Source organism: Podarcis erhardii, assembly GCF_964252035.2.
Source record: "Podarcis erhardii genome assembly, chromosome: 1".
Lineage (NCBI taxonomy): Eukaryota > Metazoa > Chordata > Lepidosauria > Squamata > Lacertidae > Podarcis > Podarcis erhardii.
Genome location: NC_138497.1, coordinates 6262428 through 6279439, shown reverse-complemented (window position 1 = coordinate 6279439; position 17012 = coordinate 6262428). Strand labels below are relative to the sequence as shown.

The following is a 17012-nucleotide window of genomic DNA, read 5'->3' as shown; positions in this document are numbered from 1 at the left end:
TATTCACCCTGCACCGTTCTGAAAAGGAGACTCGACCTCTGCGCTTGGGTTCTGCTAACCTGACATGCCACATGTTTAATGCTCTGTGGGTGTCTTCCTATGCTCTTTTCCTTCTGTTGAAGTGCTCTGGGAGACGATCAGTCTTCCAACCGGTACCGCAGCTTTAGCTGGCTATCTGCTCTTCATCACCTTCAAAGATCTCCAGAGGAACAGAGGAAAACCAGGCAATCTGTACCATACACCCAAAGCACAGGGCTGGGAACTAGTTTGCGAAGGGTGCTGGGAATTGTAGCTCGGTGAGGGGTGTGAACTACAGCTCCCAGCACTTGAGGGGCAGCCATGTTCTTGAAATGTCCAGTTCTGGGCACCACAGTTCAAGAAGGACACTGACAAACTGGAACGTGTCCAGAGGAGGGCAACCAAAATGGTCAAAGGCCTGGAAACGATGCCTTATGAGGAACGGCTAAGGGAGCTGGGCATGTTTAGCCTGGAGAAGAGGAGGTTAAGGGGTGATATGATAGCCATGTTCAAATATATAAAAGGATGTCCGAAGGAGGAGAGAGAAAGGTTGTTTTCTGCTGCTCCAGAGAAGCGGACACGGAGCAATGGATCCAAACTACAAGAAAGAAGATTCCACCTAAACATTAGGAAGAACGTCCTGACAGTAAGAGCTGTTCGACAGTGGAATTTGCTGCCAAGGAGTGTGGTGGAGTCTCCTTCTTTGGAGGTCTTTAAGCAGAGGCTTGACAACCATATGTCAGGAGTGCTCTGATGGTGTTTCCTGCTTGGCAGGGGTGTGGACTCGATGGCCCTTGTGGTCTCTTCCGATTCTATGATTCTATGAAATAATAATATATTTATTATTTATACCCCGCCCATCTGGCTGGGTTTCCCCAGCCACTCTGGGCAGCTTCCAACGAAAGATTAAAATACAATAATTTATAAAATATTAAAAACTTTCCCTAAACAGGGCTGCCTGTTTCTGGTGTGGATGTGACCCAAGACAAAGCCTCTCCTTGTTCTCCAGGAGGCCACATCCAAAATTATCCTGCTGCTGAGATGCATGCTTTTTTTGGATATTTTTTTATTTATACTTTTCGACTTCATACATTTCCCTGATTTTATACATTTCACTAATTTTAAAATAATTTTATCTGGAAATATTCAACCAACCATTTCCATTCTTTTATTTAAAAAATGGTTATCTTGATTTCTTACTCTTCCAGCAAATTGTGTTATTTCTGCATATTCCATAAGTTTTTGTATCCATTCTTCCTTTGCTGGGACTTCTGCTTCTTTCCATTTTTGGGCAAGTGACTTTCTTGCTGCTGTAGTAGCGTACATGAACATGCATGTGCTGAGATGCATGCTTTTATACACAACCGCATTAGCAAATGCCCATGAACCAGCCTCTGAGCAGACACGGTTTTTCACAGACCAGCTACTTTCATGCCTGTTTTAACTATTTGGCTCCTCATTGAGAAACACTGGAGGTTGTTGCGGTGATGTAAAGGGGCTCATTGAACTACAATTCCCAGGCTACGCTGGGGAAAGTTGCGCCTTTTGAAGCCAGTTTAATTTCAAAGCCTTTGTATGACTCAAGTGCTTGTTGCACACCGTCAAATGGAAGTCAGGTGTTATAGTGTGAGCACCAGCACAGCTTTGCTTGGGTAAGCCTGTGAGATTCTCCTGTATATACCAACAGATCTAGAGAGCAGTCAGGAGAACTCTCCCAGTGAATAGCTTCTCAGGCTTTCTTAGACCACCTGATTCCCTTTTCTCCAATTAAGGGGGTTTCTTAATTCAACTCACCTGTAGTCATTTACTCCCAACACCACCAGCTGGAGAGATGTTCTCCAGGTTGCTACAGCAGTTTCCATCTTCTTTCTCCATCCATACTGTTACTGGAAACCGTTGACCTGCTCTCCTGTGGAATAGGGAAACCAAGCATGGATGAGGATTTATCCCTGGAAAAGTACCTGGACCAGTGTACAGGCCAGGTAAAATGAAGGATGCTGGGGCTTAATCCTTAATCTGTGATATATTAGTGTATTTTTGGTTTTTATGGAAGCCGCCCAGAGTGGCTGGGGAAACCCAGCCAGATGGGCGGGGTACAAATAATAAATTATTATATTATTATTATTATTATCCATTCTGAAAGGGCAACTGTTTTTCCTGCTAGTATTGCCAGAGTCAAAGAATACCTGCAGGCCTTAGTAAAAGGCGGCTATCCGGTTTTTACTGTGGAACTAGCAAAACTCCCAGTCATGCTACTGGAACAAGTTGAGCAAGTGTGTTGTTTCCACATTTATTTTGATGGATTCTGGTCATATTATTTCTGTTCTGCTCCTATTGCTTAGCATTTAGGAACATAGGAATATACCTTATATTGATTCAGCCTATTGGTTCATGTGGCCCAGTAGGGAGCAGGGTTTAAAGCAGGAGTTTGTCCCAATCCCAGGTGGGATGTGTGAGGATACAAGAATTTTGGGACATAATATACAACAAACTTAAAAAGATCTTTAAATTCTCCTTTCAAAAAAACCCCAGAGGCTTTCTGTTAGGCATTATGTCCACTGAAATACAAAAAAACTTTAGAACAATCTTTATGTATGCAACCACGGTGGCCAGAATTCTGGTAGCAAAAAATTGGAAAGGTGACTTAATTCCTACAAAGCTTGACTGGCAGGTGAAGATGATAGAATACCTGGAACTGGCGAAAATGGCTGGGAGAATAAGAGGAAACTCAAATCAGAAAGTGAGCAAAGAAATGGACAATATTGAAAGAATATTTAAAACAATACTGTGAAAATGCTAATCTCCTGACAGGTATAGATTGAATCTTGAATATTAAAGAGAATTGTAAATGTAAAAAAATGTTCCTGAGATGTAATAGATATAATAGGAAGTGCGTATAGGTTAAGAATATTTAGAAAGCACAATGAGGGGATTCGGAAGTCAAAAATATGTGTGATGTTAGGTGATGTGTAGCCAATTAATGTTGGCATTGTGGTATTGTTTTTTCTGTTTGTGTTGCATGTTTTGCAATTAATAATAATAATAATAATAATAATAATAATAATAATAATAATAAATTTGCCCCAGTCATCCATCAGGGATTGGACCTGGGATCTTTGGCATTAAAAGTATGTGCTGCACTAAGTAAACTGGGCAAATCTAATTACCGTATTCCCAAATTGCAGATAGCGAGCTGAAGCTGAGTGTTAGTGGACATTCTAAGAAGGGGAAGTGTGCCGGAATGTGTGGGATAGCGCTTGCTTTGACACAACACCATCTAACCTCCCCGCAATCAAATCGGAATAAATGCCCAGAATCTGAATAAATGCCCAGTAGCTGTGGGTGTTGAGGTTTGTGAGAAACGGCAGCTTTGAAGTGGACAATTAGTGAGTTGGCAAGAAGCCAAGTGACGCAAGAGTAAGTGAGGAAGTCTGCTTGGAGACAGGGAAGCCTAGCAACCACAGCTGTCAACTTTTCCCTTTTTTTAAGGGAAATCCTATTCGGAATAAGGGAATTTCCCTTTAAAAAAGGGAAATGTTGACAGCTATGCTAGCAACAGGTGGTGATGGGCTAAAAGTTTTCCCTTATAAGCAGCATGACACAGTAGTTTGGTGTTGGAGTTGTTGGAAACGAAATTTCCCTTTTCCCTTATGGGGTATCCAAGAGCCCATATAGAGAACTTACATAGGTTCCCTATTGGTAGAAGAGAATAATAGAGGCCAACCAGAGAATATTGAGAAGCAAAGCAGCTAGTAAGCCTGATCTTTATTGATCTGTTGCAACAGGGTGCTCCCCTCACATGCAGGAAAGGAGGAGGAACCCAGAAAAATGGTGTGCAAGGCCTTATAAAGACTTTTGAAATTGCCACCCTGTAGATCAAGACCACCCCCAGAAACATCATACATACATCACAGAAGGGGTGTAACCTAAGACCACCCCTCAGATACATCACACCTACATCACAGAAAAGGCGGTCTAAAACAGAAAATTTGAATGTTGTGTTTCTCCTGTCGTTGTTTATCTCCTGTCTGGCAGGTCACTTGATTGGATTGCCTGGGGAGCCTGGCCAGTCTTTTGTAGTGATAAATACTTAGTTCCTGAGCCAGGTCACAGGCTCACACCCTGTTCATATCTTAAATGTGCCCTTAAGACAGGATTTGTGAGGAAAGAGACAATCGGGAGGTTTCCCACTTTGACCTTGCAGAGAAAACATTTGCTCAGTTTAGGAGTCAAAATGGTTCCAGGTCGGTCTTCCTGTGCTGATCTATGTACGTGCTTGGTTGGTACACTTATGAACATTACTATATATCTAAGACCTCAAAATTCCTATCACAGAGTTCAGTGGTTGGTGTGTAGAGTAAGAATCAAGTCTGTGCGTATAGTAACTTGTACAAAGCTGTGCTGTACTCTGTATATAATAAAAGCAAATACAAATCAAGTTACTGTTCAGCAAGTTATGTTCCTGAGTTGTCATCCTGGACTACACGGACTAAGCAGCCGGTAGCAGAGAGGTTTGGCTGAGATCCACCAACAGTGGCTTCAATACAGTAAACATGGCCCTATGAGGGAAAAGCCATGGCTTTGCTCGAATTGTGGTCCTCTGCTGGTGCAGAGAATTTTGAACGTATTATTTTGGAGGGATCTGGCATAGACTCCTATCACTAGACCCCATGGACTTCAAGTGAAGCTGAATAGTGGGGAAATTCAGGACAGATCAAAGAAAATGGCAGTTAAACTATGGAACTCATTGGCACAGGAGGCGGTGATGGACGCCAATCTAGATGGCCCTGAAAGAGAATTGGACCAATTTATAGCGAAGGGCGGGACGTGTGTGGCGTGTGGGTTAAACCACAGAGCCTAGGACTTGCTGATCAGAAGGTCGGCAGTTCGAATCCCCGCGACAGGGTGAGCTCCCGTTGCTCGGTCCCTGCTCCTGCCAACCTAGCAGTTCGAAAGCACGTCAAAGTGCAAGTAGATAAATAGGTACCCCTCCGGCGGGAAGGTAAACGGCGTTTCCGTGCGCTGCTCTGGTTTGCCAGAAGCGGCTTAGTTATGCTGGCTGCATGACCCGGAAGCTTTATGCCGGCTCCCTCGGCCAGTAAATGAGATGAGCGCCGCAACCCCAGAGTCGGTCACGACTGGACCTAATGGTCAGGGGTCCCTTTACCCTTTACCTATAGCGAAGGGCTTTTGGCAACTGCTAGCCACAGTGGCTCGGCTCTGCCTCCACAGTTGGATTCAGCAATGCCTCTGAATCCCAGTTGCTGGAACCCACAGGAGGGGAGAGATGCTCTTGTGTTCGAATCCTGCTTGCTGTTTTCCCCCAGGCAAGCCACTGTGAGAACAGCATGCTGGACTAGATGGGTCCAGCAGCCTCTTCTTATGTCCTATTAATGCAGAAGTGTGATGACTGTTTTTTTCTCTCTCCCATGTTGTGATAGGATAACTTCCCACCATCCAGCCCGCATGTTTCTGCTCCCATGAGCCCCTTTGCGGCAGACTTGCCTCCTTCCTCCTACCAGGGAGCATCGTTTCATTCTCCGCCCAATCCGACCCACAACTTCTCGATTGACCTCAGCTTCCTGCCTGACTATTTAAGCCCGGATAACAAATATGAGGGCCGTGCAATGGTATTGGAAGAGCAGCACGGCTCTCAGTCAGGATCGCAAGATAGTGGCATCTTCCTGAATGGCCTGTCCCGAGAGAGGGATGAAAACGCAACTCAACCATCACCCGATGCTTCTGGGATGCCCGATGCCTCTGGGACCTGTCTTCCCATGAACCCGATGACCCCTATGGCCTCCGCTTCAGAAGGTTCTTCTGGCATCGTCCCACAGTTGCAGTAGGTTCATTCCTGTTAGAGCGCCTTGAAGCTTGGGTGACTTAGACTGAAAGTCACTCTTGTTGTTTGTAGAGTTCAAAGGCTTTGTTTATGCAGGAACTGTTTACGGGATGAGTGGAGATAGGAGAGAAATAGACATCTCGTCTGGAGAGAACAGCAAACAACAAATGACTCAGCTTTTAAGGGGTGGAGTTAACTTAAACACAGAGGCTTACCAACAAGTTCTGGTTAGCTTTCTACACAAACAGTGCCCCCTGGTGGGTTAAAGTTATATGAGTATTAAGTACAAAATCAATAAATTGAAATATGGTTCCTTTTATCCAGCAAATCATTATTATTTTTTTAATTGTTATTTTTCTATGTTTTTGGTTGTTCTTATTTTTATCTGCAAGCTGCCTTTTGTCCCCATCAGGGGACTACTACTACTACTGCTGCTGCTGGCCATTTTGGGGCGTTCTCCCTGAGCAAGTGGGAGCCTGCCTCAAGGTTCTAAGCAATGGCAACACGTTCTCTTTGCTCATCTTTAACTCTCAGGTTCTATGTTTAAAACATGCGTTGGATGTGCTTTGAATGTACAGTGGTATCTCGGTTTACAAACTTAATCCGTTCCGGAAGTCGGTTCTTAAACCAAAACCGTTCTTAAACTGAGGCGCGCTTTCCCTAATGAGGCCTCCTGCCGCCAGTTCCCCATCCACCATTCAGCTTCTGTTCTTACACTGAGGTAAAGTTCTCAAACCAAGACACTATTTCCGGTTTTGCAGAGTTTGTAAACCGAATCGTTCTTAAACCAGACTGTTCTTAAACTCAGGTACCACTGTATCGTGTGAATGTTCCCAAACTAGCAAGGTCAAATTTATGCAATCCCAACAGATGGTTGATTTCCTGAACCAATTCCATCTAGAAATAAGAAGAAGAGGAGGAGGAAGGGGTGGACATTCAGTTTATGACTCAGTACTGAAAGGAATGGCAGATTTGCTGTGATACATCCCATGAACTTATCCACGCCACTTCTAAGCACTAAAGGCACCTTTGTCAATCTGTTGCATCCCCTCGTAAATGAAATTCTAAATGTGCAATGTTTCTCCCTTGTTCTCCTAGGAATATAGTGGCCACTGTAAACTTGGCTTGTAAGCTGGACCTCAAGAACATAGCCCTTCAAGCTAGGAATGCAGAATTCAACCCAAAGGTAAGTCCCTGGGAAACTGTTTGGTGCCATTCCTCTGAGAAATTGTTCCCCTTTGAGATTCTGGTTGGGCTCAGACTTAAAAAAATATATATATATATAATTTTTATTAACAAACCAATCAAATCACATTAGTTCCAAATTACACAGCCAAATTTTTAAATTTTTGTTGGGGGTACCCATGCTTTAAGCTCAGAAGGGGATCCAAACATCTCTCTTGCTGCTGCTTTAATGTTCACAGTTCTGTCCAGATACTATTCACAGTTCTGTTCAATCTTCTCTTTATTATTTTCCTCATCTTCTTGTTGTTGTCATATATTCCTTTCTTTGTGACCTCTGATAGTCTCCACAAGCGGGTTGAAAACAAACATTGTTATGTCCTGTGTGGATTTTATTCCTCCAAGAGCCATATTCAAACAGACAGACCCATTTCCGCACTTCCATACAAAACATTCTTAAAGTCTGCCCATTAATTCTCGCAGGTCTGTCACTCTCTCCTCAATCTTCTCAGGGGGTACTGCCAGGTCAAACTCACAGTCCCATATAATAACAAGCCATGGTCTCCTCCCCCTCGATCATAAATCCTGTAGCCAGACCTGCCCTAACAAGTCTCTTTTTATAACTGCGTCACAAAGGCCTTTCATTCCTTTCCAGATATTCCACAAGCCATGCCTTTGATTAGTGATTTATTTCCACACAGTTCTTAATCATCCTGCTTGTTATCAGTAATTGCAACGATTCTTCTTGGGGGGAGGATTGTTAGGTACTCACATGGTTGGGCTCAGACTTGGTGGACTCTAGAGATGGATGTGCTGGGGTAGCTCAGTCGGTAGAGCATGAGACTCTTAAGCTCAGGGTTATGAGTTTGAACCCCACGTTGGGCAAAAGTTCCCTGCATTGCAGAAGGTTGGAGTACATGACCGTCGTGGTCTCATCCAATTCTACAATTCTAGAATGTTGAACTATGACTTTGAGAGACCAGGGTTCGAATCCCCACCCAGCCATGAAGCTCATTGGGTGACCTTGAGCCAGTCACTATCTCTCAGCCTAGCCTACCTCACAGGTTTGTTGTGAGGATGAACTGGGGTGGAGGAGAACCTTGTACACAGCCTTGAACTCCTTGCTTAGAAAAGGTGCCATATAAATGTAATAATAGAAAGGGCTTGTGGAAAACAGGTCTTGTAGATTCCTCCATTGCAAGAGCCTCAGAAATGAGAAGGATGAGCATGCGCAGAGTGCACCTGTCGGGTCAAATCTCTGTATTTCATAAGATACCGCCGGAGGCACTTGTCTAAAACAGATTCACAAGGTGGTAATCTGGTTTTTTTCCTGAACGTTAGAGGTTTGCTGCTGTGATCATGAGAATTCGAGAACCAAGGACAACAGCCCTCATATTTAGTTCCGGCAAAATGGTCTGCACAGGAGCGAAAAGGTAAGCTTTTACTATGAACCCAGAATAAACGGGGCACTGACATGGCGGGCAGGATTGAGGTTTCTGCAAATCTTAGCTTTCTTTCTCTCCTTCCTTTTAAAATACGTTTTGCCTAGCCATGTGACTCTGAAAATAATAATAATAATAATAATAATAATAATAATAATAATAATGATGTTTATTTATACCCCGCCCTCCCCAGCCAAGGCCGGGCTCAGGGCAGCTAACAAGCAATAATAAAAACAAGTTGAATGAATACAACTTAAAAAAACAAGATTAAAATACAACATTAAAATATTGAAACATTAAAATATTAAAATGCAGCCTCATTAGGGGGTTGGACTCGATGGCCCTTGTGGTCTCTTCCAACTCTATGACTCTATGATTCTATGATCACAGGAGGAGAAAGAAAAAAGGAAAAAGAAAGAGGGGGAGGGAATCTAATTGGCTCCAAGCCAAAGGCCAGGCGGAACAACTCTGTCTTACAGGCCCTGCAGAAAGAAATCAGATCCCGCAGGGCCCTGGTCTCATGAGGCAGAGAGTTCCACCAGGCTGGGGACAGTGTTGAAAAGGCCCTGGCTCTGGTTGAAGCTAATCTAACTTCCTTAGGGCCCGGGACCTCTAGGGTGTTGCTATTTATGGACCTTGAGGTCCTCTGTGGGGCATGCCGGGAGAGGCGGTCCTGTAGGTACGAGGGTCCTAGGCCGTGGGAGAACAGAGAAACAAAAAGGAGGAGAATGGCCGACAAGAATAAGGAAACAACAAGAACTGGACAGAAATGGGAAAGGGGATATTTGGGATATCCAGATTTGACAAGCTTATGGAATTAAAATTGGAGTTTCTACTCCTGGATATAAAAATCTGGATAGAAGAAATGGACCCTCTTCTCGATAGACTTTTTTTTAGGATTGGACATTCGTAATTAAATGATTGGACATTCGCAATTAATAAGACTGGCAAAGAATCAGAGGGATGTGGGTTTAATGTAATGTGGGAACTCCAGGAAGATATTAGAGATGGAGGGCTAGGAGGAACGTAACAGGGAAAAAGGGGAGGGAAAGTTGGAATCCAAAGGTTGTAAAATTATTACTTAATTCTATGTTGTTGTTTTTTATCTGTATTAAAGGGGGAAACTCGTGGAAGGGAATAGATCGATCTTAGGGGGATGGGAATTACGCTAAACTGGGTAATGGAGGATGATTACAATTTGGGGATAAGAATTTGTTGAACCTAATTGTTTATTTGGAAGATTTGGAATACATGAGGGGGTGGGGAGGGGAAGTCCTAGTTATTGGAAAAAGTTTATAAATTGGATTTAATTTGTTTTAATTTGGAAAACCTTAATAAAAATTATTTAAAAAAAAAAAGAAATAAGAATTGTCCAGTCCAAAAATACGGTTCAAAAGCTTTACTAATAGAACTTGTTGCAAAACAGACTTGCAACAGTAATGTTACACCCAAATTATTGCATAGTATCATATGCTTCTCCACGCATAGGTTAAACATCTTAGAAACATGAAATTACTTCACATTTCTCTCCAGCTGCTTCCAGGGAGAGAGCAAAGACCAACTCACACAAAATGGAGATTTGCAACCCAATACCTTTCTCATGTGATCTAAGTTAACACTCCACGTGCAAGCTTGCAGAGAGACATTCTAAGTTGATTATCATCTCTTAGGCTCTCTGTTCCTCTTGCTTAGCTTCAATGGAATTTTCCCAAGTTGCAGCTGCAACAATAAATATACAGAGTTATTTTTCATTTTGATGTACAATTAAATAATTAATAATAATAATAATAATAATAATAATAATAATAATAATGTTTTATTTATACCCTGCCCATCTGGCTGAGTTTCACTATCCACTCTGGGTGGCTCCCAATCGAGTGTTAAAAAAAATACAGCATTAAGTATTAAAAACTTCCCTAAACAGAGCTGCTTTCAGATGTCTTTTAAAAAGAAGATAGCTGCTTATTTCCTTCACATCTAGTGGGAGGGCGCTCCACAGGGCGGGTGCCACTACCGAGAATGCCCTCTGTCTGGTTCCCTGTAACCTCACTTCTCGCAGTGAGGGAACCGCCAGAAGGCCCTCGTAGTGGACCTCAGTGTCTGGGCTGGACGATGGGGGTGGAGACACTCCTTCAGGTATACTGGACTGAGGCCGTTTAGGGCTTTCAAGGTCAGCACCAACACTTCGAATTGTGCTCGGAAACGTGCTGGGAGCCAGTGTAGGTCTTTCAAGACTGGTGTTATGTGGTCTCGGCGGCCACTCCCAGTCACCAGTCTAGCTGCCGCATTCTGGATTAATTGCAGTTTCCAGGTCACCTTCAAAGGTAGCCCTACTTAATGGGGAGCGGGGAGCAAACTCAGGCCACTAGATTAGCTGGGATGGGAAATGGCTCAAGGAGAGAAGTCAAAAGTTGCAGCCTCTCAGCAGTCAATGGGGCGGCCCTGCTCCCTTGGTTCCCTCTGCAGCAACCTGATGGAAGGTGCTCTGTCCAATGACAGCTATTGGAGGGGAAGCCTGATAGAGCTGGCTTTTCAGCCAAGCAGATGATGCTCCTGTTTGGCTTCTCTCCCTTCTGCTGTATCCTGATGGAACCATTGCCAAGCACAGACCAACCTATAGCCCTCCTCAAACCATAGCTGTCAAACATCCCTTATTTGGCGGGACAGTCCCTTATCCCAGCGCCGTGTCCCGCTGCTGTCCCTTATTGATGATGTCCCTTAAATTTCCCGGGTTTCAAAGGAAGGAGCTCCTCTCCCTCCCTCCCTGCCGGCCAGGGAGGAGGGAGGCTCCAACTGTATTGCTTGGCTGCGTTGCTCACCCAATAAGGAGTCTAAGAACGACTGGGGGGTGGAGCTTGCATGCCTTGTGCCAATCAAATCGGCCACGTTGCCTGGGGACTCGCCTTTGCTCAGCGCTTCCCAGCGGAGAGGTGACGGTGGTTTTCCTTGCTGCATCCCCTTTGCCGGGTTGCTGCACTATGGGAACCACCGCTTGAGGCTTCGTTTGGCTGCTGGTTGACTAAAATCCCTTATTTTGGCTGCTGATCCCTTATTTTCGAGGCTGCTGGTCCCTTCTTTTCAAATCTGTAAGTTGACAGCTATGCCTCAAACCTTTGGTGGCTGGATTTCTGCCCCACCCCCCTTTTTGTGTGTGTGTGAACCTGCAGCGAAGAACAGTCGCGGCTGGCGGCCAGGAAGTATGCCCGTGTGGTGCAGAAGCTTGGGTTCCCTGCTAAGTTCCTGGATTTCAAAATACAGAACATGGTGGGCAGCTGCGATGTGAGATTTCCCATCCGGCTCGAAGGCCTGGTTCTCACGCATCAGCAGTTCAGTAGGTACGTCCATCCATGCCGCTGTTGGAAAGGAAAACAGAACATTTGCTCTTCCTGTTTTGGGGGATGTTATGTACTGAAGTTCTCACCCTGGGCCAGCAGGGGGATACTGTAGATAGTTATGCAAATAAGGGATCAAAAGTGACGTTCAGTGATTGGATAGTTTTAGAAAATTGTTACAGTTACATGGTACTGGAGCTCTATATAAGCAGGCTGACTGAACCCTTCAGTTCAGTTCTGTTCTGGCCTCTGAATAAACAAGAGCTGTTGAAGAATCGCTGTGTCATCTGATATGTTCACCCACAACTTAACAGGGGAGATGCCTGAAATAGCTTGTGGGTGTGCAAACCGGGGAGCACTTTGCCCTCAGGGCAAGATCACGTTCTAGTCCTCTGCTGCTTTATAATAATAATAATAATTTATTATTTGTACCCCGCTCATCTGGCTGGGTTTCCCCAGCCACTTTGGGCAGCTTCCACAAAGGCCAAAAAATACACTAAGATGTCACACATTAAAAACTTCCCTGAACAGGGCTGCTTTCAGCTGTCTTCTGAATGTCAGGTGGTTGTTTATCTCTTTGACATCTAGTGGGAGGGCGTTCCACAGGGCGGGCACCACCACCAAGAAGGCCCTCTGCCTGGTTCCCTGTAGCTTTGCTTCTCGCAATGAGGGAACCGCCAGAAGGCCCTTGGAGCTGGACCTCAGCGTCTGGGCAGAACGATGGGGGTGGAGACGCTCCTTCAGGTATACTGGGCCGAGGCCGTTTAGGGCTTTAAAGGTCAACACCAAGACTTTGAATTATGCTCAGAAACATACTGGGAGCCAATGTAGGTCTTTCAAGACCGGTGTTATATGGTCTCGGCAGCTGCCCCCAGTCACCAGTCTAGCTGCTGCATTCTGGATTAGTTGTAGATTCGAGGTCACCTTCAAAGGTAGCCCCACGTAGCCCCATTTACACTGCTTGTGAATGGAGGGCTTGCATCATTGCAATGGATTTGGAGTAAGCGGTCATATGAACATAGCCTGGTGCTGATATTGTATCCTCTCACATAATTCCACAATGATTCTTGCTGGCTTTGCTAACCAGGACTACCTGTGTCCCTCATGACCTTTTCAGAAGCCGCTTCCTCCCTTTTTCTTTCGAAGAGGGTAGACGCTCTTTTGATATCTCACCTCCCCCTTTCTGATGCATTAAACCCCAAAGTCACATAAAACCCTTCCATTAGTCACATACAATGTCAAATGACTTTCTAACTTCATGCATTTTAATTCTTTCTTAAACAGCTATGAACCAGAACTGTTTCCTGGCCTCATTTATCGAATGGTCAAACCACGGATTGTATTGCTTATCTTTGTGTCTGGAAAAGTGGTATTAACTGGTAAGTGATGCACAAACTATTGACCTAGGAGTTTGCATGTGAAGGGGAAGAAAAGGCTATAGGCACAGTCTGTTGGAAACATCTCCAGTGCGAGCCCTGTTGAAATGTATGGGAGCTGTAAAATCGGACATCTTACATTTGTTCTACCAAAATTGCACCGTGTGACAATCGGTGCAATCCTATACCTATCTATTCAGAAGTCCCACTGAATTCAGCAGGGCTTATGCATAGGTTAGTCGTATTGGACTGCAGCCTAAGAACAGTTTCGTTTTATTACACCCAGATCAGTGTAGTGTGATTATCTCGGTTTACTGATGTGTGAAATGCGAAAAGCATTTTAAGCATCACTTCTGCCCTAAAACTATAAGGAAGAAAAGAATTTAAGGCCCTTTTCTGAAGCCTGCAAAAATATTAAAGGTAAAGGTAAAGGACCCCTGACAGTTAAGTCCAGTCGCAAACAACTCTGGGGTTGCGGCGCTCATCTCACTATACTGACCAAGGGAGCCGACATTTGTCTATTTATTGACCTATTTATCTACTTGCACTTTGATGTGCTTTCCAACTGCTAGGTTGGCAGGATCAGGGACCGAGCAACGGGAGCTTACCCCATCATGGGGATTCGAATTGCTGACCTTCCGATCGGCAAGCCCAAGACTCAGTGGTTTAGACCACAGCGCCACCCGCTGTGTCTAAATACATAATATTATGTATTTTACATAATATATATTATGTAATTTTATTTTATTATGTACAGTGGTACCTCAGGTTACATACGCTTCAGGTTACATATGCTTCAGGTTACACACTCCATTAACCCAGAAATAGTTCTTCAGGTTAAGAACTTTGCTTCAGGATAAGAACAGCAGCAGCAGCAGGAGGTCCCATTAGCTAAAGTGGTGCTTCAGGTTAAGAACAGTTTCAGTTTAAGAATGGACCTCTGGAACGAATTAAGTACTTAACCCGAGGTACCACTGTAATATTTTATTATATATTAAGTAAAATTATGCAATTTTACATAATATATAATATGTACATTGTTGTTGTTGTTTAGTCATTTAGTCGTGTCCGACTCTTCGTGACCCCCTGGACCAGAGCACGCCAGGCACCCTGGCATACATTACAAGATACATAATGGTGATAGGATAAGTGTGTGTGTGTGTGTGTGTGTGTGTGTGTACACACATGTGAGAAGCGGGAAACAGGATAGCTGTTTTAGGGGGAAAGTGAACAGTGTAAATTCTTAATAAAAAACTATTGATTTCTCATTGAAATGGATAGCTGGCAGGTTTAAGAAAAACGAACCCAATCGGAATGCTGTGGTGGCAACTAGGGAAAATTAATGTGAGATAGATTTGTCTCTGTTCAGGTCAGGTGCAAGCTGAGCTAGAAAAACAGTATGTCCAAACTGAGATGAAACAAAACAAATTCCTTCTAGTAGCACCTTAAAGACCAACTAAGTCAGTTCTTGGTATGAGCTTTCGTGTGCATGCACACTTCTTCAGATACACTGAAACAGAAGTTTCCAGACCCTTCTATATAGTGAGAAGGTGGGGAGGGGTATTACTCAGTAGAAGGTGGGGAGGGGTATTACTATATAGAAGGGTCTGGAAACTTCTGTTTCAGTGTATCTGAAGAAGTGTGCATGCACACGAAAGCTCATACCAAGAACTGACTTAGTTGGTCTTTAAGGTGCTACTGGAAGGAATTTGTTTTGTTTTGACTATGGCAGACCAACACGGCTACCTATCTGTAACTCAAACTGAGATGGTAATTAACATTATAAGCCAGGAACTGATAAGGAAGGAAGGTGTCATCTACTATGGTAGGCTTTTCAACCAGTCTAGTGGAGATGATCGAAAACCATCCCACTCTGATAATGGAGTTCAAAAGGGCTGCGCTATGGAAAATTTCCCCCCATTTCCCCCTTCAACTTTACTCTCCTGGCAGAGAACATTTTTAGGGCATTGCTCCTAACTTCATTTCATTTCTTATGAATGTTATTAATGCTCATTTCAAAACCATTTTTCCTAGGTGCCAAATACCGTTCTGAAATCTATGAAGCATTTGAAAACATCTATCCAATCCTGAAGGGCTTTAAGAAAGCTTCTTAATTTTTTTCTGATAAACTGTATAGTTTAGGCGAGTTTTAGCATCAAGTACAAAATTCTCAAACACACAAACTGACTGTTGACAGTCAAATACCTCTAATCCTCTGTTACAGTTTGACACTGTCAGTCTGTTTCATCGTATTCTTCTTGTTGTGAATTCCTTACAGAAAAAAAGGCTATGAACTTTGAACAGTGTGAAATGTGATAAAAGAGATATGAAATACAAAAACTAGTTCTGTAAGAATGCCTTACGGAACAGGTTAGCATCTTGGAATACTGTTGAAATCGAAATGTTCCCCATTTTTTAAATGTGTTTTTGTCTAAAATAAAGATAAATCACACTATTAAAGTACTGGGTTGTTGTTGTTTTTAATTATTCATTAAACAATATGTAGTCTAGCCACATTGGCTGAAGATGCATGTTAGTCTTAGAGGAGACCCATTCAACTGGCCTGGTTCTAGCGCATCAGTTCAGTAGGTCGTCTTTTTCTTTGGTGATCACTCATAACTGAGTATGTTTGTCTTCCATGAACACAGTCTTAAATATGTCTGTCCGCACCTCTGTTGTAAGGAAAGAGGCAGGGAAAGAGAAAAAGGAGTGTTTACTCCTGTAAAGGAGAAGCAGAGGTGTGTGTCATTAGCATATTGCTGGCGTTGGTTGGGAAACTACATGGTAAAATCCAGATGACTGCAGATGTCAGAGAATTGAAACTGAAATACTTTATTGTCATTTGTACAACTTGTATACAGTGAGATTACATGAGCACCCCCCACTTAGCTCTCTTAGTCTTAATTCCCCTCGTTTACTGACGCGCAACCACCAAACCCGAAGGTCAGTTGCCCCGTTGTTATCTTTTCATTCAGCAGCCTAACAGCCCACGGATAGAAGCTGTTCTTTACCCTGTTGGTGCGACTAATCGTGCTTCTATATCTTCTGCCTGAGAGCAGGAGATCAAGAAAGTGCCGGCCAGGGTGTGAATCATCCCTGAGAATTTTCCTCACTCTCCTGAGGCAACGTTCTTCTACAATGTCATCCAGCGGATTCACAGGACAGCCCATAATATCTTGTGCTGTATTCACCACCCTCTGTAGGCACTTCCTATCAGATGATGTCAAACCAGCGGACCACACCATGATGAAGTATGAAAGGACACTTTGTATTGTGGACCGGTAGAAAGAGATAATCAAATGCTGATTGACATCATTCTTCCGCGATACTCTGAGGAGATGGAGTCTCTGTTGGGCTTTCTTAGCCACCTGGGTTGTATTGATCTTCTAAGTAAGGTCTTCACTGAGATAAACTCCTAGGAATTCAAAGGAAGAGACTCTCTCCACACAGCCCTCCCCGATGTACAGCGGGGCTAGTTTTCCTCTCTTCCTCCGAAAGTCCAACACCATCTCCTTTGTCTATGGAATGGCTGCCTTTTGGTTTTCCTATTGTTCTGTAAGTGCGAATTTCACAAATTCGGCTTCAAACGCGAACCAGCACAAACCTTTTAACTCCCTGACTGCCGTTGAGTTTATATTTACAGTGGTGCCTCGCAAGACAAAATTAATTCGTTCCACGAGTCTCTTCGTCTTGCGGTTTTTTCGTCTTGCAAAGCACGGCCATTAGCGGCTTAGCGCTATTAGCGGCTTAGCGGCTATTAGCGGCTTAGTGGCTATTAGCGGCTTAGAAAAAGGGGGGGAGGGGAAAAACTCGCAAGAAC

The 17012-nt window shown here is 43.8% G+C and overlaps 1 protein-coding gene across 3 annotated transcripts; it reads left to right on the top strand.

Annotated features, from left to right (window-relative positions):
• Positions 1–1243: 1243 nt before the first annotated feature.
• Positions 1244–15590, top strand: TBPL2 (TATA-box binding protein like 2). 3 transcript variants are annotated; one of them, XM_081865166.1, is made up of 7 exons: positions 1244–2000; positions 5460–5860; positions 6959–7046; positions 8384–8475; positions 11652–11819; positions 13101–13195; positions 15227–15590. In XM_081865166.1, exons 1-7 carry the CDS (start codon positions 1950–1952, stop codon positions 15304–15306), a joined length of 975 nt encoding a protein of 324 aa, XP_081721292.1. In that variant the 5' UTR covers positions 1244–1949; the 3' UTR covers positions 15307–15590. The 3 variants fall into 3 exon arrangements, with proteins under 3 accessions (XP_081721292.1, XP_081721293.1, XP_081721291.1); XM_081865167.1 differs by lacking the exon at positions 1244–2000 and adding an exon at positions 3663–4262; XM_081865165.1 differs by lacking the exon at positions 1244–2000 and adding an exon at positions 3663–4362.
• The last annotated feature ends 1422 nt before the right edge of the window (positions 15591–17012 follow it).